The 25777-nt window shown below is 41.5% G+C and overlaps 1 protein-coding gene across 3 annotated transcripts in view; it reads left to right on the forward strand.

The window, feature by feature from the left end:
• Positions 1-25777, forward strand: part of nlgn2a (neuroligin 2a) — a 188370-nt gene that overhangs the window by 156438 nt on the left and 6155 nt on the right. For all 3 annotated transcript variants that reach the window (XM_046064235.1, XM_046064237.1, XM_046064236.1), the window contains one exon: positions 23041-23226. In XM_046064235.1, the coding sequence (XP_045920191.1) occupies positions 23041-23226 (186 nt within the window). The remainder of the gene's footprint in view (positions 1-23040; positions 23227-25777) is intronic.

Genomic DNA, 25777 nt, shown 5'->3' on the forward strand with positions numbered 1-25777 from the left:
TCCCCACACACACCCCCACCCGCCCGGCAGCCTGCCCACTCGGCTTTTGGCAGCATGTCCACGGCGTCAGGTTTTTTCTTGTTTTTTTCAATGCGGTCAAGATGTGCTCAAGATTCGCTTATCATAAGATGGGGCAGCGGGGGGAGGCGGGGGGAGGTATGGAGCGGGAGACTGAAAATAGGGAAGCGCTGTGCAATCTGCCTGTCATTATCAGCCGCTGTTAACATGGTGACTTCAGCAGGATGGCGAGGGGGAGATTGATGCTCAGATTGTGTGTATTGTCTCCAGCGTGTCAGCTGACGTGCACACAGCTTAAAAAGGGAACAGCTCATAATGTCCTCGCTCTTGTTTTGCATGATTCAGGACTGGAAACATACATAAATACAATTTCTGATGCTTCTGTCTATCTCTCTCTCTCTCTCGCTCACACACACACACACACACACCTCTTAAGCCTCCTTTTCTATTACCACTGCCATCACCACTATCACCACCTTCGCCAATTTCCAGCATCCAACTGCGCCTTCTCTAACATGGACACTGTCATAAAACATGGTTAATTTCCTCCAAGCGGCTATTAGAAACCTTAATCTTCCTGGACCCATTGTAGAAACACAAAATGATTCCAGCCTCACATGCTGTATACGCACACATATTTACACCATGAGTTATAGAATTTAGAGATAGCAAACTCTCGTTACTATATGGGAAACTTCAGGGAGGAAGGTGTGTGTGTGTGTGTGTGTGTGTGTGGTTACGGATGTTATTCAGCTACTGAAACATTAGCCTGAGACCATCAGATAAAGACAGGTTGTCTATATTTCTGTGTCTCTTTTGTGTGTGTGTGTGTGTGTGTGTGTGTGTGTGTGTGTGTGTACATGCCTGCCCCCCTTCCTCATGAATATGGTAAATGTGTAAACCCTGCCAATGGCCAGGATAAAGGGCCGCGCGTGAATAAACTTTCTCTAATTACAAGCTGCGATTAAATCATCACAACCAATCTGCTGCCATTCAGTCCCAAGGCTTGAACACACATACACCCATTTACAGTATGTACTCTGCTTTGTCTCTTGGTTAAACATGTCTTCCATGAGCACATTATTAGGAGGATATTATGACTGGTGAGTGTTTTTGACGGATCGTGCTTGATTATTTCTGTTTCTTCTGTTGTATTCTTTCGCAAAATACTCTGGTGCGAGATCTGAGATGCAACTACATGTTATTTGTTTTCTCAAAGTTTTTCTCCTCTGGCTAATCTACATTATATCTTACATTACTTATGTTACTGAGCTTCCCCATTTCTGCCTCCCGTCTCTCGTTCCCCCTCAAATGTTCTGTCCCTGCCTCTGTTTCCATCCCCTCCACTTCTCCTGCTCTTCTCTCGCCTCCGGTCTCGTTGCGGACCAATAAATCCCATATTCTATCTTTAATTCGGTCTATCATAATTTTCTCATTATAATCAGAGAGTGATTGGATTCTGGGCATAAATGAGGGATTCTGAGAGGTAATTAGCAGACTAATAACTCCAAGTTCTGACATGCTGAAATAAGAGACGGATGGATGGGACTCTGGATCTCTCATCTGCGCGAATGAGAGGAAGAGGGAGCAGGAGGAGCAGGAGGAGGGAAATCAGCCTCTTCTGAAAGCTCTCTGCACAGATACATCAGTAGCAAGCTCAATATTATTCTGTGGCAGTGGGAGGAAGGGACGAGAGTGTGAGCGCGAGTGGATATATTTGTAGAACAGCAGGCACGTTTTGTCTGAGTGTTTGCATTAATTCTTCTTATGCTGGAGTTTCTCTTGCAAAGAAAGCTGGGAACAGACGTTAGTATTACTGAAACTTACAAAGGCTTGACATCCCACACATAATTACTATTTCTATTGAGACCAAGCCCTAGAAATTAGGCTGACATACTACTAATTTGTTTTGACAGATATGCTTCCCAGAAATGTATGGATTCTGTTAAGGCTTCCCAAAACAGACAATGCAACAAGCACACCTTTTTAACACAGCGACTGGTCAGTAGCATAGAGGTAAGATAGTTCAGCTGCTATTTACATCACTTTTCATCTGTACAACCACATGCAACACCATTAACCCCTTAATGCCTGATTTTTTTTACGATCAAAAAATAAAAAAAATTATTTGTGTTTTCATTTGCTTTCAAGCTGATATTAAATTAAGTGAAGATTGTTAATTTGTCTGTAGAACATAGAAAAGATATAAATTCAGGTATGTGTAGGTATGATGCAAATTAGCGACAACAGGCATAAATGAGAAACCAGGGCTTGCAAAAGGTTGCTGGGTTCGTATCAAATATGCACCAACAGGCATTGGGGGAATCCATGTGCTATCTTGGCTTACAGTCTGACAGGACAATAGTCGTCAAGGGGTTAATGGTTTGAGAAGAGCCTGACCAAAAGTGTACATCATTATCCACATTTGTTTGATTAATCACATCAAGACTCCCAAGACATGCAAAAGACTCTGAATTCTTGAAAACAGATCGGGAAAGCATGTCAACACTTTTGCCTTCATGTTAAACTAAAGCTTCAAATAATGAGGTAAACATATTTAAAAGAAATCCCTGTGAGCCAAAACTTTAGATTTCTCCCTGTTCTGAACGCTCCGGTTTCAACAGTTTTTTATACTTTTGGCTCCATATGGTGTCATACGGTTTTCTATATATGGTAATTTGCGCGCAGCCCCATCCTCCTGGCAACCGCAAAGCTACCATAGAAGTGTCACAGAACTACAATACAGGGCTGGAAATGCAGTATAATAGGTCCCTTTAACTGTCAACACCAACTTGCACAGCCTGGAACAGACTTGGCTCAACTCACACTGGAAGCGTTTCAGAAGCGTTTCAGCAGCGGAGTGTTTAGCCTGGCCTGTTGTTTATTTGTCATTTTGTGTTCTTGTACAACTGATCACAGCGCTCTGTGAACCGTTTTTCCCCAATTCCCTGCAGGGCTGAATTTCCCACATGGAGTGTTTGAGAATAAGAGCGTTTTGCCTGCCTGATTTAGCTGAATTGTTTAAATGTAGTTGATTTGGTAAGTTCTCCTTGATTTTTGTGCTTCTACCGTGGTTGAGAAGGCTACTTAGTTAAACTGTTTCTTTTTTGGTCTGTTTTAACTGTGTTTATTGTTGATATACAATCGGGACAAGGTATTTTGAAAATCGACCGGATTATCTTGCTGTTTCTGTGTCTGACTTCCTGACTTCCTCATCTGCTCGGTGCTGCTTGACGCGTCTTCCGTCAAAAATAGACCGGCTACCTATTCTTCGCGCAGCGGAGCGGAGAGCCACTTCTGGGACGCTTCTGGGACGCGCTGCGGTGCATTGATTACAATGGCAGCAATTTGCTCCGGCAGCCGTGGCGTAGTCGTAACGCGGCGCACACGCCGCCTGTGTGAGTCCGGGGTAACTTGGCCCAATCAGATGTGACGCCCAAATAATGGCTATGATCCACTGAACCTTTGTAATGTGTCTCCACATTATGCGACAGCACAACTGTAAATCTTTTTTATTCTGCATAACTGCATGCACAGTGTTGCCAGTTTCACATACTGTAGTTCATGGCACTGCAAAAATTAGCATGCCTACCTGCACGGCCCGCATACATGAATGCATTATTGTCTCAACACATTAGCGCCTACAGCACCAAACGAGCACTATAGATTTGGTTTATAATCGTTCAGAATGGTGCACACCTGTCCTCTGGGTTGTATATTACCTATTACAGTTGCATGTATCCACTGGCCTCAGGTGCTTTTGTCCCGGCCAGCGGAGCGCGTGATTAGCCAGCACTGCCGGCCATCCATCTTGGTTGGTGGAGATGATGTGAGTGGTTAGGTTGACAACAGACCTAGCTGGCCTGGCCCCGGGATACAACTATGTCTCCATCCACCTACCGACCAACCACACACACACACACACACACACACACACACACCGACAGCAGCAGCACCAAGCCTGCAGGTTAATGGCTTTGACTCCTGTCCACTCCATCTCTCTCTCCGTCTCCTGCTCTCTCTCTCTCTCTCCCTGTCATTTCTTTGTCCTAGTCAAATGTTTGCGCTCTTCGTCTTAATCTCTCTCAGTCTTCTTCACCTCCCTATATCCTCCTGTCGCCTTCTCCTTCTGCACCTCTCCTTTCCATTTCTCCATTTGTTTCCTCCATTACCTTTCCATCTCCTCATTACCTCACTTCAGTTTTCTTTCTCCTCCCATCCTCCCTCTCTCTCTCTCTCTCTCTCTGTCTTACCTGACGTGTGTGTTGCATATGTATGAGGGACGTGACAAAGTGCTGCCCTCAGCGCAAACACAGCCAGGCATCCAGAGAGTCAAGTCTGTACTATGTGCAGAGAAAGAAGAGGAGAGAAGAGAAGGGTGGGGGAGAAAAGGAAGGGGAGATGGAGCAAGGAGAGAGTAAGGATGGAAAGGAAGCAAGGGATTTAGTGAGGACAGTTGAAATTGAGTAATTGAGTTTTGAGATAAACCAAGGTAAGATATGAATGTGCTGTGCTTGGAAATTCCAAATTTCCAGGGAACTGTGAGACAAAAACCTTGTGTGTTTTTAGATCTTTCTGTCTTTCACTGTCGATCAGTACAGCTGTCACACAAAATTTAGCCCTTTAAAATGTAACACAAATGTTTTAAGTTAAAGTTTGTTTATTTTATTTAACTTTATTTCACCTGGAAATACCTTGCGATACATTATCTTGTTTCCAAGAGAGAAAAATAAATTAATAATTTACAACATTGACAAAGCATATACATAGCAGAGCATAAAAATGATAGAGCTTTATCATCAGCTTCATCAGAGGTCATTAACAGTTACATTCTTCAGGAAACATGTTTTGAATGTTCCAAGCCCTGGGCGTGTAGTATGACAGTGAATTACTCAGTCATTACATATTTTAGAGCACCTGACCAACATTGTCTTTTAATAACAGGCTCTACAGCACTGCAACTTCATATTTTGATAACTCATATTGAAAGTCTTTACACATTGGAATGAAAATGGGCAAGATGTCTCTGGTAGAGTAGCTCTAAATGTGTAATTTTCATTCATCATGTCTAAGTTCTGCAAACCCAGCTTCAGTCAGCTGTTTCCTACATTCAGTTGGAGACCTGTATCAGGGTTTTGGAAGGAGAGAGGACAGGAAGTAGGGCGTGAAACAGGTTGTAGAGGGTTGTGTTTGTGTCTGAAAGATGAAATAAAAAAATATCAATAACAGAAGGAGGGAGTGAGGAGCGATAATAAGAGAGCCGTAAACAAATAAAAGAGAAAACAGAAGCAAAGTTTTGCTAGCTCCTCTGGCTCAGGCTAAATTTTTTGGTTCAAGTGTGTTATTTATAAAGTTAAACTGCATTTGCTGTTTTCAAGGATTTGCAAGTTGTGTTAATTATATGAAATGCTTATTCACAGTTCAGTTTTAAAAGTCTAAAACGTAGGTTTTTTTTGGTACTGTTTACGCGTGAGAGTCAATCTCTGACAGGAACTTTTGAAAAGTTGAACTCGTTCTGCATGAATGGTTATAAAAGTTACCTCATAGCATTAACAAATTAGAGACTAACCACCATGTAGACCGTTTTTCTTGGATTTAAAGAACAACAAAATGCTGTAACTGGAATTAATAAGACTTAACCCAAATGACGGAAGTCAGTAATGCTATTTAACTTAAATTTTAAATAACTCAACATTTACTTGGTTTCACATGGGACTTCTCCTGTGTGAAAGTCCAGGGTTTGACCCATCCATCTTTTCACCCCATCCACTTCCCTACGTGGACTTTCTCACTATCACCTGACTTCCTCATTTGCTACCTTCGGATTGCCACTAGAGGTCGCAGCCACAATAAACGTAAATATGGATCATAAAAACGTGCTTCAACAAATGATCTATGTGGTCTTTTTTCTGATTAGGACAGACTGATTGTGATGTACTTTGGTAAAAGTTGAAGGCACACTGTACTGACACTTTCTGAATAATTCTGAAAACTTTTTTTTAAACAAAGTAAGAAAAACAGAGGGAGGAAAAGATGGGTACAAAGATCATTGGACCACACTTAATCTAACAGGAAGTGGTTGAAAACAGCAGGTTGAAGAGTCTGATAGTATAACAGAGAGAATTAAAGGACGGGAACGACTGAGAGGAGAAGACAAATAGTGAGAAGCCAGACAGATAGACAGACAGGTCTTTGTCCCTCTCGCCACCTCCGGTCATAATGCTACCTCTGACCAGTTGCCAGGCAACAGTGTGCTTGACAACAGCCAAGGATGAGCTGATGCGACTCTCCTGTCGCAGCGAAGAATCGTGCGTAGCCAGTGTCAAACACACAGACAAGGTCAATAAGAGGGCACTCATCTTTTTCAGAGACAACAGCATGTCAGAGTCGCGCGTGTGTGTGTGTGTGTATGTGTGTGTGTGTGTGTGTGTGTGTGTGTGTGTGTGTGTGTGTGTGTGTGTCAAGAATTACAGTTGTCTCACAGGCGCCACCTGAGTGAATACTGCAACACACACACACGAAGAAAAAAAATGCTAGCACACTCCATGTAGTCAAGTCAAGAATGTGTATGTTGCAGTTATGTGTGTGTTTGTGGGTAAATAAGTGTGTTTGTACTCTGCCCCACTGTCTCATGCTGTGTACATGAATAAGTGGGTGTCTGTGCATCCCACTGAGTGTGAGCCCACCCGCCCGTGTTGTCCTCCCTCTTAGTGCCCAAGCAAATACCTTGATAGAGACCCACCACTGTTTACACCTGTAGATTATGGTAATACCACCACTGATACGTATGTGATGACACACACACACACACACACACACACACACACACACACACACACACACTGAACGCCCACAGTGGAAGTAGAAAAAAAATACTTCTATTTGCTGCATCAGCAGCTGCAGATGAGGGCTACAGGGAAACATTAGAAGGCATCTGGCAGTCCTTAAAATTTACTGTTACTGTCTTTTGTTGACACAACAAAAGACAGTAACAGTTTCAGTGCAAAGCAGCTTTTAATTCAGTTTAATTTAATAGCAATAATTAGTTAAATCCCATAAAGGAAATTAATTTTCCACTGAAAATGTCTGTATACAGACTAATTTGGTGTTTTTTGGGCCATTCTCACCCGTGCACCAAATGTGTATTATTCCTAAACTGAAAATAGTTTTTTAAGGTTTACATCCTTGCAAACAAATGGATGTAACAGACAGGGTAGATATTCACATAGAACTGAGATACAGACTTTCACATTATTAATTTTGATCTTTTCAGAGGATTTGTGAACATGTAGATGTCTAAAAATATATAGATACATAATTTAAAAAAGATATATCTAAACATTTGTAATCTACGGTTTACAGATGTTCTAACATATAAGAAAATGTCCAAAATAGAGTATCCTTTAAAGGTCTCCTGCAGACCTATTTTGAGATACAGAAAATGCTCAAACATGTTGCAATTGCTTCTACTCCTTCTCCGTCTTCAGAAAATTCAAAATCTATGACTATGCAAATATTTCTAAAATTTAACTGCTCTTCTACTTTACTGAAAGGTCCATTCTCGGCGTTTGATGCTTCAAGTTTCAATCAGTCCATATTTTGCCACAATGGTCTTTCAAACTAGTTGGTGTCACAAAATAATGCTACAATATGTGTTAATGTCAGATTCAAGGCGAGCACAGAAAACGCCTCCCTCCCTCTTCAGCAGGTGAATGTGAAAACAGTCTTTGTATCACACTCTGTATACATCATTCTGCATTGTGAAGCTCAAACATCCAGATGAAGTAACAATAAGCACATTTTTGAGTAGAGGGGGACTTATCTAAAATATATTATATATATATATATATATAAAATATATTTGCCATCTGCTTCTTACCCAATCACTGCACGTTTCCTGTCCACCCTTAGCTACCTACACTTTCGTACTCAAACTATGAAACATTACATCATCTGTATTTAGATATAACTGTGATCACAGCATGAATGAACACCAAAATGAAAATGAACAAGGGATGTCATCCTGAAAATGAACGCTCCGCAGTCACCATTAATTTACCAATATGGCAGATTTCTCTGACCAGCAATTTTTTTAAATGCCGGAACCCAGTGCTGAAATGCAATGTGATTTTCCCCCTATGTTTCATTCATTCAGTGCCGTCTGAGCTATCGCAAGTGACAGATGAATGGATAAACCCACAGACAAATGAACAGGCAAACCAGTGTCATTAAAGGGGACAAAAACAAGAGGGAACAAAACAAAACCCTTATGTTTTCAACAGCTTCATTTCACTTATATGCTTCGTGTCTGCTGTTATATGTTGCACTCCACATGTGCTTGCTCGGCTCCTCCGCTGTCACGTTGGCGGTAACTAATAGCAACAGAAGGAGGAAATACTCTGTTATGCCTGGCTGTCTGCTCTGCTTAAGAGAAATGGTGCGTTCACAATAATGCGATAATACTGCTCTGATGAGCTATCAATCAAAAACCTTGCTGCTGAAAGAGATGACAAGGAAGAGGCAGTTTCACAGTATGTGTTTGTGTGTGTGAATATTTGGGTGGGGTGGGAGGGTGGAACAGGTGTGTGTGTGTGTGTGTGTGTGTTCCCTCTCTAATTTACAACTCAGTATGTCTGTTCTTTGTTATCAGCAAACCTGTATTGTGCTGCATTATTGCTTGCAGTTTTAAGGGTGTGTGCGCGTGTGTGTTTGTGTGCATTTGTGTGAGAACACATGTGCGGAGGAGAGAGAGAACAAGTGACAGAGAGAGACAGAGTACCGGTGTGTGTAGTTGTGTGGGTAAACACATCTCGTTTGTGTGTGTATGTGCGCACGCCATTAATTTAGCAGAGCTTTGGAAGCGCCCAGGCAGGCCAGTCAGTTAGCGTAGCCGCTCAGCCACTACTTATTAATCAACCTGGCAGACAGACAGTAGTGGCACTGCCCTTCTGCCTGCCAAATAGGGAGCTGGCCTCACTCTGATAACTTTCAACACACTACACCCACTGCTCTGAGACTGCCAAATTAGGAGCAACTCTGGCTAAGATAAGTCTAATAGTCCCATGCTGTGGGAGGGTGATAGACTGCAGCTCGCCTAAAACACTGATGGTTTTGGTTGGAGCTGGGAGGTGGGGGTTAAGAAGATGAAAGCATAGGTTCTGAGGAAGGGAGTAGAAGAAAACCGAAGAATTGCAAGCTTCTTCTTCTAGTTTAAATTGCCTGTACTTATATAGTGCCTTTATTTAGCAAGCTTTACAATACATGTCACATTCACCCATTCGCACACACTCACACATTCAAAGTGGAGCAGTTTTTTCTGCCAGTATAAAAGAGGATTCTTATTTACAGTATTCCTTCATGTGCTCGTCCTGCAGAGACTTTTTTTTTTTTGGCAAAACTTCCACTAGGTGCAAAAAAGCTAATTGATCGGCCAAACTGTGACTTTCATCGGGTCAGAAGATTTAATCCCTCTGCTCTGTGCTGAAGTGTAAATAATTGTCAGAACCTCGAGTGCAGCAGAGTGGAATCTGTAAGTGCATTTCTGTTAATTTGGTTCTTCTATGGTCTGCTAAACTTAAAGACTTCATAGCTTGGTTTTTGATGAATATTTTGTGGTGATTTAAAATTATTTGAATAATGGGCATTTCTGGTGTACAGAACCATAAAATGTGGTGTAAAGAAAACATCACACGCAGTGATCGTACAAAGTCTTGAAAGTTTGGAAAATGCTACATTTTAACCCGTTACGTCTTCAAGGTTAGGAGTATGCTTGAATTTAAACTTGGAAAATGTCTGATTTTCAACATAATGTGGTGTTTCATCGACACAATCAAAGGGATGAGATTTTTTTTCCGGAGTAACCCTGAAAATGTGACCCACGTGAATCATGCAGATCCATTAAAGAATATATTTTATGGTTGTGCTAGCTTCTCTGTCCTCTCCTCTGCGTGTTTGACCAAGGGCCGGGCTCAGCTCCAATACACACACAGAGCGGACGGCAGAGCAGAGAGGCCACGGTGGAGTGAACCGGGTGAAGGTAACGTTTTACTCGAGTAAAAGAAGAAAAGTTAGAGAGCCGATGTTTCCACCTGCCTTATCAGTTGTTGTTGTTACAACCAAAGTGCACTTGTTTAGTTAGTAGTGAATTGTTACGAACCAGCTAAACAAAAGCTGTCTGTATGTGGTCTAACCGTTTATCTTAGTTTGCAGCCAATTTGAAAAATGTGGTAAATTCTTGGAAACTCAGCTGCTGGCTGAGACAAACCTGCCGCTCTTTCCTCTACCAGCTGTACCTGGAGGCAGCAGAGGGAGGAGGAGCGGGACCGGAGGAAGGACTGATACTGGCATATTTATGTGTTCTTCATTCGTTTTAAACTTATAATAATAAAACAGTGTTTTGATGTCAGAAATAAGATTTTTTGTTTCTGCAAAGATATTATTGAGTGAATATAGTGACTGTGTTGTATAATTTACTGTTCTCTGTACTCTACAAAAAACATTTATTTATATATAAAATAAAAATCAATAGTAATCCTGTTTTGAATGTATTCTTTAAAAAAATGGGCTACCCACCCACTGTTGGTTAGTGGCTTCTGAGCAGGATGAGCAAATTGCAGTTCAAATCCCTTAAGTATAAGCCTGTTTAAGCAATGTTATTTTGTATAGGATGGCTTCGGGACTTGGTGCCTACTTCATTCGTGATCATATTTCAAATGTCTGAGAGTAATGTGAAAATTATCTTATAAATATAAGATAATTGTGTAAAATTATGTGAAAATGCATCATTTTTAGTGAAATAACATAACATGTTCTTGGGGTGGACCCCGCAACCACACTGCAGCCACATCACCTCTGTTTATTGTCCTGCTTTTTTGTCTTCTGCCAGTCACATGTCCGGATTTATGTATTCATGTCAGCCAAAAATCTATTAGTATTTTAAATGAAGTGATCCCACACTTCACACCAGAACCATTAAAACAATAATACAACTGCTACAAACCACTATGAAAGAAACTTTATTCTCAGAAATTACTCTGTGTATCATTTTAGTTTTAGCCATTGTGGCCAAAAATAATAAATATATGAAATGAAATATAGAAAATGAAACCCTAACAGTGGAGGTCCAAAATACTTTTTTGGCATAGCAACTTGAACAGATGTGTGCGGTGCCATCTTGGAACACGCTATACAGCAATAGCAAAGCTACCTACTTCTAACAATCAATTGATCTAATTGTTGACAGCGTTACTAGCGCTGCTCTTTGGCTGCAATCTGAAGGCTCTCCCCATTTAAAACAGTAAATTTGACATGTTTACAAAGGCATCTTCATTTTTAGTGAAAGTGTGTATCATTCTTTCTGTTTCATGAATTGACCAATAAAAAGCAGCACATCATTTATAGGGTGACATACTTGTTTTGCAGCTCAGACCCTTAACATGTATTGGCAGCCTTACAGTTCAGGGTCAGCAATCAGAGAGGGGAACGATGGACAGTGAGGAGAATGAAGTCTACTCTAATGTGTTGTCAAAAGAGTTGTGGTGCCAGCTACTCAGGGACAGTCTCTGAAATACCACCATGACAAACACAGTACTGGGACACACACTAAATTCCATTAATGCATCGGCTTGTCCAGGCACAGCTGGCTAAATTGGAGAAAAGAAAGACAGCAAGGAACAGATACCCTACATAACAGAGGGAGAGTGGTATGAACGTACACTGCGTACTGCTACCTGACAGGTGCTTTCTCTTTTTGCCTGTTCACCCTGCAGATTGTTTACCTCTGTCCACTGTTGTCTGCCGACAGTGAGGACATGAAGACATGTAGTTAATTCGTTTGTCCTTGAATTTTCTGCTGATGAGTTTAGTTTCTGTCTGTCCCTGGCCATTGTGCCCCCGGTCTCTGCCTGGCACTGGTGATGACTGGGTTGTTATCATATCAAATGAATGTGGATTTATCACGGTGCACTTATACCTGATGTTGTATGTAAATGTATGCAAAGCCCCCATGAACTTTCAAACCACAGCTAATGGTCAAAAGGGAGAAGTGTAATGAAATAATAATGAAATAGCATTCAGGAATTATTTACAGTAATCGACCAAATAAGCAATAAATTGTGAAGATATAAGGATAACTGACTGATATCATCTATTTATAATATACTACTGTCTACTCATGTGTATTTATTACTTACTTTTATTATATTATCTTTGGCTAGTAATTGTTTTTACTTGGTGTTATCAAAAGTATGACTGAACAAATGACATTTATCTCAGTTAGAGTTATAATCAAGGTTGCAGGTCAGCAATTAAATCATGTAAATGGTAACACCTCGACACTAATAATTATTTATAAAAAATGTTGTTTGAGGGCTTGGCAGTTGTTGCATTTTACAGGAAGCGCATTTTTTAAAGTGGCACAGACACCAAATGATAATATTGCTTGTTCAGACGGATACCCCTCAGTTTGTTCTCTCTGTAAATCCTGAATTGTCTTGTTATGAGTGGCTTTGATTCTTCCTATACAGACTGCTGATAAATGCGGGCCCCGCTGTTTGAAGCAGGAAATGTTACAGATTTTATAGACCAGGTTTACCTTACGAGACGGTCGAGGCTTGTGATTTGATCATGTTGGAAAGCGAGTGTGGCCTTCCTCTCCCTTAGAGCGATTTCATTCAGTGCATTACCTCCATGCATTCAAAACAATGAGTGATATGACAGAGGCCCGGGCACAAATCATAAGGTTGACAAACAGTGTAATCTGGCTTCGCAAATAGGAGCAGTGTTTTTCCATTTGGATGCGATGGTGTGAAGAGCGAAAACACCACCTATGACAAAAGCCTTCAGCTCGGTTATTTGTTTGTCTTTTATTGCATTCTGAAATGGTAGATTATAGCCCAGTAGCCTTTGGCTGGGTCATAGCCAACACTCTCTGTCACCAACCATGTGTCATCCTGTCAGTGTGATGGAGCCTTTCAAATCCCAAGTATGCTTTTAGTTTTTAGTGATGGAATATAACTCTGGACATTTACTCAACTTAAGTACAAGTTTGGGGAATTTGTGCATTACTTAAATATTGCCATTTGGTGTTTCTTTGTACTTCTACTCCACGACATTTATTTTGTAGATAATAGTGATAGATTTACTTTGCAAATTATTTATATTGTTTAAACATAACATATAATATGTGTATTTTATATCAAACATTGATGTAGATTAGACCCTATATATATTTACAAAGTAGTTAAATTATTAGCTCCACCTCAACCAGACAACATTAAAGTGCTCCTTAATGCATCAGTAATAATTATTAAATAGAACACTTGAAGTACATTTTGCTGATTATACTTCTATACTTCTACAATTTCATATTTTTACTCCTTCTAAAATAATCTGAATGCTACTTCCACTACTGATATTATTTATACCTATTTATATTTATAACGCTGCGTCTTGAAAATATCGACTTTTAATGAGCTCTTGGTTTTCCATCCAATGCATGGGAGAAGAGGGAGAATTTCCACCCATTAAGGAAGACTTAATCCTGCAGTTCATCTAAAAAAAAATCAATCTGTAAAGTTGTAGGTGCATGGTTTTCTTTGGACAGCATCATTGACACATGACAGTACAGGAGTGTACTCTGCTGTGTTTCCCCTCCAGCCACAGTTTGAACCTGTCACCAACTAGTTTACATGGAAATCCTGACTTGCACAGCTTGAGAAACACACACACACACACACACACACACACAAACACATACACACACAAATACTCACCAAATGTGTAGGAGGCAGTGCACCCAGAACATTGTTTATCTAAATTGTTTACCCAATATACATGCAGGTGAAAGGACAAAATAATCGAAAGCTCTGCTGAGTGTGTGTGTGTGTGTGTGTGTGTGTGGAGGTGTTTGTGTGAAAGATGAGCAATCGAGACGGAGAAGTTGAGCTCCACACACTTAGTGAGTCAGATTTTTTTTCCATGTCATCCTGACTTTTGATGTGAAGCGGCCTTATCTGACAATAACCTTCCAATAGTGAAGGGGTTTAGCATAACTGGCATTGTCACCTTCAGAGCGAACTGCATTTTATCATATAATTTGCATATTTTAATTACACTGCTATGGAAGGGGAAAACATCAGACATCTCCATGAACGTCTGTTGTGTTGTTTATACTTTTTGATGGACAGGATTATCGTGTAAATATGTGTGTACAGCTGTGTGTGTGTGTGTGTGTGTGTGAGAATGATGCCTATGCTGAGTTGGTGAGTTAACAGTGTTGAGGTTTGGTGTGAATCATGCAGCAGTGAGAGCAGCATCTCAGCGCAGACACTCCCCCAGCTTGAGGCTGACCCTGTGAGTTGAGGAGGAGGTTGGCAGTTGAATAATGAATCCAGACACTTCTCAGATGGAGCCGATATGGAGCAGCCACTTTCATTGAACATGTTTTCCTGTGAATCTTGTAAGGCTGAGGCTTTCTGTTCACGTAAAGCCCAGTTTAGCCAGGGCTGTCACTGCAGGACATAGAAAAACATTTCCCACAGTAATGGATACAATTGATTTATATAGAAGCCATGATATAGGATCATTAACAAAAATAGAGCCACAAAACATTTGTTTTTAAAGTTGCAAACTGACAATTGTTAGGAGAATTCTGTAATGAACTACGACAAATGGTCATGTAAAACGTTTCCAAGAAAGCATGAACATTGCCAGCTGAACAAAACCCATGCTCAGCTAAACTGCACCGTGCTGGCTATATTCAGCATTCAGCTATATACCAAGAGTGCTGAAGGAGGAGTTACAGTATCTAGGCCAACCCAGCATGAGCTCTGTTTGAAGTATTGCAGCATTTTGCCAGCACATAGTGGAATAGCAAACGTCTACTTTTAGCTCCAGAGATGCACAAACACACACCAGCCATTCATTCCAGTAGCAGCCGTGGAAGGCGGAAACATGAAGAGAGGACGGTGGTGAACACATACATTCACAGACAGACCCACACACTGACATAAACATACAAATAAAAGACCCGTATGCAGACAAGCACGCTCATATGCTCCAAGACACACATACAGCCACGTTCCCACTCCCCTGCAGACGCACAATGAATGTTTATCCATTTATTTTTGCTGTTTGTTTGTTTTGCTCGGTAAATCCTAACCACCGCACAGCTGCTGCTGCTGATGTATTGGAGCAGGCACGGACGGCAGTTTGGGGATTCATTAGCTCTTGTATTCCCTCCTCTGTTGCCCCCCTCCTCCATCTCTTCCTTTTTCCCTCCATCCGTGCTCAGGAACATTGTATAAATGGTTTATTATAGCTGGTTTTGGCACCTTTAGGATTTGTCTTTTTTTTTTTTTTTTTTTTTTTGACTTTTAAAAGTTTTCCCCAACTACATGTCACAGTCAATTTACTCATCATGATGAATACTAGTCTGTGAAGGCAGGTGTATACAGTCTACTGTGGCTCAGGGCTGTCTCAGCTTGGACTTGGATGGTAAACATTTTTAACAGAAGGCCGGCGTTGCCAACTGGGGCCATGGAGTTTGAAAGCTGTGGGTGTTTACTAGGCAAGGAGGGTTTAACAAAAAAATGCTATTGGGTTAAATTATTGAAAATGTTGAATCCAGTGTTTTTGGAGCTGGAGACCCATTTTATAGCCTAAAAGGATCACTCAGGATATCTCGGCTTCTGTTGCTTCTTCTGACCATCCTTATTCAATCTGCCTCACATAATTTTAGGGGAGTGCAGTACTAAATAAGTGAAGTGCCCCCTAAAAGCCTCTGAAAACTTGGTTTCAAATTCTCTATAATATTTGATAGTACTGACAGCAACAATCAAAGTTCAGAAAGAAAGCATCCATAGGTATTATTATTATTATTTTAAGTTTAAACTCAAAACTGTGTGTGCTGTAGTTATGGGTTTTGGGTTGTAATATTTTTGTGTGTTTCTCTCCTTGCCTCTGTTTCTCTCATCCTTTGTCCTTGGTTATTTATGTTTGGTCTGTAATATGTTCGTTTGGTATTTTCTGTTTCACTTTGATAAATCCGTCCTTGTTTGTTTCCGTGTGCTTTACTTCCTGTTTTATTTTGGCATTTTCAGTATCTGGTGTTTGTGTCTAGTTCCTGTTCTCTCCTTCCCTGCTCGTTTGCCCTGGTATTTAAGTCCTCAGTTCTGTTCTGTCTTTGTTGTGTCCTCGTCGCATGTGAGCGTTCTGCCCGTGCTGTGTCTCCTTAGCTTTTTGTATTGTTTCCTTGGTTTTAGGATTACCAGGGCCCTTTTTTGGATTTACCGTTGTTTAGAACTTGTAACCCATGTAAGCCTGTTTATTTTATTTAATAAATCTCTTGTACTGCGTCCTCCTCACCTGTGTCTCCATTTGTGTCCACATCTCCCCCAACTGCCATCAGATTCTGATTAAATTTTTGATTTCCTGACGGAAGTAAGTAATCTTTTAACCAACTGATCCCCAACCTCTCAAAACCAGAGAAACAGCTCAGACAAAACAGCACTAACAAATTGTGTCAGTTGAAATGACCAAAACTGTCCTAACTTTGGCAGAAAACTTCATGATAATGTAAGACGACATCACTCATAAAGTGTTTGAGAAAATAGGTTTTCATGGTATTTAAAAATCAGACATTGAGCAGTCAGTGGCAACCAAATGGAGACTCTTTAGCTACTGAACGTTTGTATTCACGTACTTATTTATACTTAGTTCAGAACCTTTTCAACCAAACAACCACTTTTTAGAAAAATAAGGGATCCATCTTTAGGCGTGAAAAGGTTCAAATCAAAATACAGAAACTAAATATCAGATACTAGCAGCTTGTGGCAGTGTGCTGATGGAGTGTAATGTACTGTTTTGAGAAATAAACAAATGATAGTGAATAGTGCAGATTGCGGATGTAAAATCGCCACCCACATTGACAATAAATAATGTTCTCTTCTCTCCACATTTTTTCACTTGCACTGACATTTAACCATGCTGTGTCACGCTACCTGGGTAACAACCTGTAGCTTGTGTACTAAAATTATTGTATTATATGGGTCAACACCTCGCGCTTATGACACCGTCAGTCTCATGGGGAGGATACAACACACACATTCAGCAATAATGACCCTCTCAACTTGTAAAAGCATCACAGGAGGGGTTCGAGTCTTTTCAGTTGGTGTCAAACACAACAATGACTAAAAACAATTACTGTAGCTCCGTACAAAATGCTATCCACACACCCACACACAGTATGCCATACATCGTGTCCGATCTGGCCCATGGCACCCCTATTTCACCCGCCATTACCCTCTGACTGGATAGAAGCCCCCAGGGACAGCAACACCCCTGGGAGCCAAATGATGGATAAACAGGAGTGGAGCGAAGGAAGGGGGCTGAGGAAGAGATACTAAAAAAGGAGACAGGGGAGGTGAAGGCTTTGCAATTCTGAGCACACACACACACACAAGAAAAGTCTCATGATGCGGGTGTGTGATCAGGCCGGTGAGCTATTGTTCCTTGGGGCTGTAAAAGTGTTCAAAGGGCAACAAAACCTGATCGATAGACACACACCGGCACTCTATAAAGACTCTAGTTTAAAAAGGAGAGTGAAATAGATACTGGTCCTTCTTCTTGTCCCCGTGGACACACACACACACACACACACACACACACACACACACCTGACAATGTATCATCTTGTTTCCTCTCACTGTGTTTGTCCCTTTGTGACTCATACTGTCTCTTTCAGCCGCTCTCATCCTTCTTCCTTTCTGTCATCCTCCATATGTTTATGAGTGTGTGTGTGTTCATCCCTTTGACACACTTGGACTGCCCTGTGACAAAAAAAAAATACACGGGCAATCACACTCCTTGCTAAACACTCGCACAAACCTGCATGTGCATATTGAGGCTCTTAGAAACACTTGTGTGCACGCGATCATTCTCTGCTGAGAGCTGGCCTGGTTTCTCGTTCACCAGCATGCACATACAAACACACACACACACACACACATACACACACACACATGCACACAAACATCCTTGTGTTGCTATCTTAATGGGGACAAGTCATTGACATAATGCATTCCCAAACCCCTTAACCTTAACCCAATCCTAAACCTACCCCTAACCCTAAAACCAAGTCTTAACCCTTAACCACCAAACAGCCCTTTATACTTGTGGGGACTGAAATGTTGGACCCCACAAGTATAGTAAAACAAGCCCACATTTTCTCTAATGCTGCTGCGGTATCTCTGTGTTGTTGTGCCACACAAACACTGAGCATACAGTATGACAACACACAGCTTGATACAACATCAAAACACACTGATGCAAGCACACACACACACACACACACACACACACACACACACACACACAATTGGCCCTGCAATTTCATTAAAGGGGGAGTGAGAGAGAGAGAGAGAGAGAGAGAGACAAGGCTTGAAAGAGCTAACCTCCAAACACACATGCGCAGGGCAGGACTAAACCCTGAAAGATGGAAAGAGGGAAAGATGGAACCACAGGGGACGAGGAGGGAAGATGAGGGAATAGCGAATGAGCAGCCTTGAAAAGGAAAACCAGTGAAAGGGAAAAAGAGAGAAAGAGGAACTAGTGTAAAAAGTTGAAAAAGGTGAGAGGGAAAGAGATTAGGGAAAGATGCTGACTGCTACTGACACCAAGCAGGTTTCCCCTTCATTCAGCTGATTGTTGACATCTCAAAATACCATTATTTTTCTGCTCAGGAGTCTGTTTACATTAGACGTTTCCACTCACACACACACACACACACACACACACACACACACACACACACACACACACACTGAGAGGGGTCCTGCTCAGTATGAGCGCATAAAATCAGAATAATTTCACAGATAATTTAGTTGTCACAGCCAGGCAATATTAATAACAACTTTAGAGACAGAAAGAGCACAATAAGAAAGAGGGAGAGGAGCAGAGCGAATCTCCCAAGGCCAATCACTGTGTCTAAGCTAGAGTGGTGTTTGTGGAAAAAAGTCTCTTTTTAAGCTCCCTGAAAAAAAGGAGGGGGGGCTGTCTCATTTCCCTTTTCCTCCCAGTTCAAAATCCTTCTTCCATATCCATTGCGTCACTCAGCGTGACCCTCTGGAAATGGCATTTGTGTGTTTAGCTTGGCGCCAGGATGATAGTGCGGTCTGTCTTCGGTGGCGGTGGCGCACGCAGTGAGGTACGCTTCGGTAATTGTAATAATACACTTAGACACCGTTCGGGAACGTGCAGCCTTTCTGCCAGGCTTTCATCACCTTTTGAAATAACCGGGGACAATCTGAGGTGCGTGCGTGTCGTGTTGAAAAGGTGTGCGTCCCATGCATTATTCAGATGCTTTGAGCCGCCCACATCTGTTCGCTTCACTGTACAACACACACACTCCTCTGATAGGTAATGCTTATTATGCTGCCAAAAACACACACACACTCACACACAGAGAGCTCTGGCACCCATGTCAAGCTCCAACAATGAATTCACCTGGGATATAGTCTGTTAGAAGCACCGTTTGTCATCCGGCAGCCACACTGTTCACACACAAATCATAATGTAAATCACATGTATGGCTGCACTCAAAGTCACAGATGCATGCACATCTGCACACACACACACACACACACAAGCCATTATGACACATACACACAACAGAACCTATAGCATAATCTCATTGCTCTCTGATGGCACATAAAAGGGTCATTGCTGCCTCCGTTGCGACTGCGTAATAAAAGCACAAAAATGCGTGCATGTGTGCCCTGTTGACATGTGCACAGAGAGACGTAGGGATGAGGAAAGATGAGAGTAAGCGTCCTCTGTCTTTGTATGCTCACATGTATACGTGTTGTGTGCGTCTGTTTCTGTGTGTGTAGAAGAGAGAGCGCGATGGAGTGAAAAGGAGGCAGTCTTCTCTGTAGTGTCAGCCTTTGATCAGTGTCCCTGTGTGTGTGTGTGTGTGTGTGTGTGTGTGTGTGTGTGTCTTTGTGAGCCAACCCCTGGTGTCTTAGAGGCAGGATGAAACACTGCGCCTCTATCCGGGACTCACAGAACACCCACTATCCTTCTCTCCGTCTCCTTTACGCTCTCTCTCTCTTACTCCCTCCAGACACCATTCCTTACTACAGCCATTTTAAAGGCTATTCATGCAGGGCCGTGCTTTCATCTTGCATTGCAGCGTTTTAACCAGCTACTCTGTTTTTTCAGGCCTTTTATCAGATTATAGAGGAAGGGGTGGACGGGTGAAGTGGCCCGCTGTTGTACACTGACTCACAGTCAGATGGACGCAGCGTGAGGGCGCAGGGAAGACAACGGCATTGGCTTTAACAAGATAACGTGAGGATCTTGGGTGTCTGCTGGCTGTGTGTGGCCCACTTCAGTCGCTTGTGTATTTTGATGTCCCACCAGCACAGCACATATTTTTGTACGAATGGCAAATAAAGAGCAAAACAGCAATAGATGATCTATCTTTATAAAACAGATAATCCACATTTTAATGCCTGGACTTTGAATGAACACTGCTCCTGCATTTTGTGCAAGAGAGATTAGATTCATTAATGACCTCATAAGCATAATTGGTCATGTTTAATATATAATGGTGATTACAGTAGGGCATTAGGCAGCTTATTTGCCTCTTGTTTGTACTTGGCTTAATTAATGCACCCAAGCATGCTGCTTATTTGTGTGTGTTCTTAGTGTTAAAGGAGCAGCACAAAAGCCGGTAAATGCATGACATGCTTAGTGATTTGTGTTTCGATCCTTTTGTTTTTCTAGATCATTTGAAATGATAAACACTTATTGATTTCGGTTGTACTTGTAGAATGAAGAGAGAAATGACTGGGTACTTCACTAGATACATGCCTTTGCTATAAGTGCAGCATATTATGGGCATCTTTGATCAAATGCAATTGGGAATTCAGTATAAATTGTTATGTGCAGCATTCATGTATTACATTGTACTGCATTACAGTTTCGAAGTAACTGTGCTCTAGAATATTTTCATAGAGCGTGGAGGTTGTCTGCCATGTTGCCGCCACAAGGTGGCAACTTATCCCTGTCCACAGGAGCAGTCTGACTTTTGCTTGAAGTGTTATTTTTATTAAACTGAGGTCTAGACAGACTAATGCCTGTCCCTGCAGTTTATTTCCTCATTTATATATTATAAGATTAATGTTCATTGTATTATGCTTTGTGAAATTCCTGCTAGGCTATTGTTCTATATTTACATTCTAACTTACACATTTCAATTTCTGTATCCATTCTAGACCATGCTCACATGTAGGCAGGTAGAATTGGAGGTAGGCCAGTAAATAATTTAAGTGGGACGGAATGAAATGATTGGCTGAAATCCCACAGACGCCAGTCACACCTTCCTAAACCAGCTACCTGTCTACACTTATTTACAGTGTAACTAGCACTGAACAAAGAAATAGATGTATAGTGAATTGAGAAATGGTTGTGGCTTTATTTTGGGTCTAATTGGAAATCTTAATTTGGAGCCCATAGTAGACGACATACTGTAAGTTTGAGCTACAATGGATTCTAGCATCTAGCTGCATACAAGTGTTTAACCTCTACTGTATAGGCTTAATGGATGACCTTTCCAGTACACCTGCCTTTAATAAAGCTCTAATTAGGAGTCCCATTAGGATCTGAGAGGCTGCCAGTTAATGGGTACTTAAATAGAAAAGATTTAGGTCTTTGGTGGAACAATCAAAGCTACTCAGCTGTAATTATGTGAGGCAAATGTCAGCTAACAACTAAAAGGGTGAGATATTATTACAATGCTCTGATGAATGAAAAGTTGTCTTTCAAAAAAACTTTGAAGCATCAGAAATCTGATTTGCGAACAGCATTTCATGTTGTAAATACACAACAACAATCATTACAACGAAGAAATTGCTAAAATATTAAATTAAAAAGATCAGACAAAGTATTGAACAAATAATAAATGTACTAACAGTGGTGCGTGTACAGATGTTCCGAGTAGGTGTAATGTAGTCCATGTTACATATGCAAATAATCATCTGCATTAAACAGCTCCTGATAATCCCAGTCTTCAATTTTTTTCACCGATCATCCAAGGATTCTACATTGCTGATGTCCAAATGCCAATATGATCTGATATCCGGCTCCTTTAGACATTTTGTGACATTACTGTGATGTCACAGGAGGAAAAGCATGGGTGTAAATAATACAATCAAATGATGACTGAATTATTTTTAGCTGCTTCAGTTTCAGGGTCCTGAGCTTACGCATGCTGTCTCACAAACGCCTGTGCTTTTTCTACTGAGTCAAAATGTCTACTGTGTAAAAGCCTAGGTCAAAGTTTCTACTGTAAAAGTGAAGGTTTCTGTTTCGTGATAAAGGACGTGATTATTCAAAAAAAGAAAATCAAAAAGAAAAAACATTGTACAATCTTGAATTCCAAGCACAATGTGTCATCACTTGTAATCCAGTTACGGGTGTGATTCAGATTAGGGTCACCTATATTTCTCAGAGAGCAGGGTGCTGTACTGTAAGTGGCTTTGTGTAAAAGTCCCTGCTCCATGCCATTAGACAGACTAAACGTCATTAAGAGAGGAGCTGAAAAAGCAATTTCATCTCTCACTCCCTTGTACCTTTTTATTTCTCCATGTACCGTCTGTCTCTCCTTGTTGATGAATGATAGTGTTGCACACACACACACACACACACACACAAACACACACACACACTCAAATACATACAATTTACTGTATCTGCAGTGATGCAGTTCCTCTCAGGCAGAAGCTGGTTTACAGGAACATTTGCCAGACAAGTTGTAAATACTAAAGTTAGCGATACTAACGTCATCTTATCTCTCTCTCTCTTCTCTCTTTATTTTCCTCCCATCTCTGAATACCTTCTTCCTCTATATCCTTTTTTCCTTTGTTCTTTTCCCACCTGTCCTTTTCTCTCCCCTGTCCTCTCTTAAATATCCTCCCTCGCCTTCTTCCTACATCCGTCTTTGTTTCTTCAAATACCCAGGCTTCCTCAGTACCGGGGATCAGTCCGCTAAGGGGAACTACGGCCTGCTGGACCAGATTCAGGCCCTGCGTTGGCTCAACGAGAACATCGGCCACTTTGGCGGAGACCCAGAGAGGATCACCATCTTCGGCTCGGGAGCTGGGGCGTCCTGCGTCAACCTCCTCATCCTCTCGCACCACTCAGAGGGTAATTAAACCCTCTGTTACGTTATGTTGTTTGCTTGTTTGCTTGATAACAGCATCCATTTCTCTTTTCCATTCCGAAGCACAAGGTTCCCACTGGTCATGGGATTCCCGGGAATATCGTGATTTTTTTGCAATTGCTAAAAGCCTGCTCATCATTCCTCGCTAATCCCTGAATAACCACAATGCATATTTACACACCATCTCTGTGTATTTGTTCTATGTAAACAGACCTGCATGTCCGATTCAATCTTTGAAACTCGACAAAAAATACATATTGCTGTTCTTGTCAATCAACTTACTTGTGTTATGGTCTGTATAGTGTATAGTATATGTAATGACCCATTTTTACAAGTGTGTAATGCAATCACAGCACTAAGTTCCTGCCATACACACGTAGTCAGGCTGCATCCAGCCCAGAAGTCGTTAAGGCCTGTGATGTTCACTTGACACCTCTATCCTCAAAGGAAAACACTGCTTGCCCTGTGAACTGAAGAATTTAAGCAGTCATGTGGCTAATGAGCGAGTCCACGTTTGATCCAGGTTATGTCGTTCACGTCTGTAGAGGATAAATGACGCTGGAGCTCCAACATTACCCCACATTACCTGACTTGGCCAGCGCTCCTGGCTCTGTTAACGGTCCACTGCTTTGCAGAAAGGCTGCAGCTCCGTCTAAAACCTACATCCACCTGACCTCATGCTCCCCATTACCGACAACACACCCCGAGGGCTAAGTGTTAACATTGCAGCTCCAAAAGCGAGAGGCCTACAGACCAATCGACTTTGATCTGAATTGAGATCAGTGTGGCCGACGACCCGCAGCCAAATGGTCACGCACTCGCTGCCTTTGATCATGGTGTTCTTGAAGCTGTCCTCCTCCAATCGTAACTTCTCTGTTCTCTACGCTGCTCGAGGACTCTCCCTCAATATCTCTCTCGTCTATTCATTTTCCGTCTCACACACACAAATGGCAAAGGACAGAAACAGGGAAGAAATGGTGGGAGATTAGAGAGAGCGTGTTCACACAACCACACATCTGTTTTAGTCTCTGCTGTGTGTGTGTGTGTGTGTGTGTCTCTGAAGCACAAAACAGATGTCTGGCACATCTCTCGCTTTGACTCATTCTGTCTGCGTAGGTGTGTCTTTGAGAACAAATGTGTGTCGTCAAAGCTTGAGTGAGCATATGTGCACTGCTGCACTGTCACTGTGTCCATTTAACACAACCTGTATAATTACCACTTATGTCTGCTAACCCTTCATATTAATCCAAGCACACCTAACTTTTTTTTTTCCACTTATTGGCAGGTGATCCACCTAGCAGTTAGAAACCTCCCAAGACAGACTGTGGTCACACAGTGCTGAGGGCTTGTATAAAGTGCAAATAGAAAGCATTTTGACTGTTTGAAATGTTTTTCTTAAGTATGTGTACTGTACATAGGAATTACACAGGGGAAAACAGCCAAAAAGAGTAAAATCTGGTATTGCAACCCATTAAGCATCTCTGGGATGAATAATACAAAGTTGAAACCACCTGTTGTTCTACACAAAATCTCATATGGAGGAAATCCAAACCCCAATCTCTTGTCTGAGCATTACATTTATTCATTTAGCTGACGCTTTTATCCAAAGCGACTTACAATTGCTATTTATGTCAGGTCACACACCTCTGGAGCAACTAGGGGTTAAGGGTCTTGTGCAGGGACACATTGATGGATGGCTTACAGTGGGAATTGAACCCTGGTCTGCCACATCATAGACAAGCATCTTATCTACGCGCCATCACCACCCCACCATTAACTATAGAACCAGAGTCAGGATGGTTAGCCCAGCTTAACATAAAGACAGGAAGCGGATATACACAGCCAGCCTGGCGTTCTCCAAAGTACATCTCTAAAGCAGACTAATTAACACTTGGTTTCAGAGGGAATTACGTACTGTAACTATTTCTTGACTAAACAACAGATTATCCATCCACTGCGTCTCCGCTCTGGGAAGCCACTGCGCCACGCTGTTGTTCGCCAAGAAATACATATAGGACATCAACCAAATTAATTTAAACTACAAACAATCATATACATTCCTCTTTGTGTATGGATTAAACAAACAAGACATGTGCTAATTAGTTAGCTTTATAGTTAGTGGTTAGCCTGGCTAGCTGTTTTCCATTGCTTCTAGTCTTTATGCCAAGCTAAGCTAATTACCTCCCAGGTCTGTAACATACAGACATGACTGTGGTGTAAATCTTCTCAACTAACTCTTAAAAAGCAATCTAAAATGTTATTAAAAGTTATTCTAATTCTCAGATGGCTAGACTTTTTGTACACTGGCCTTTTCCACTGTCTGTCCTAGAGCCAACCATGCTTGATTGTTTATTATTTTGATGGCAACCAGAACTATTGACAGTCAATGTAGTTTAATCATTAATTTTTCAGGAGAGCCCCACTTTAGCAGCAGAGGGACCCTAATGGTTGGGAAAGCCTGTATTAACCCCATGTCTCCTGTTGCTGACAGCCAACCCCCTCCCACTGCCACCTGTCCATTCTCATGCCTCCGCT

Source organism: Micropterus dolomieu, linkage group LG12, assembly GCF_021292245.1.
Source record: "Micropterus dolomieu isolate WLL.071019.BEF.003 ecotype Adirondacks linkage group LG12, ASM2129224v1, whole genome shotgun sequence".
Classification (NCBI taxonomy): domain Eukaryota; kingdom Metazoa; phylum Chordata; class Actinopteri; order Centrarchiformes; family Centrarchidae; genus Micropterus; species Micropterus dolomieu.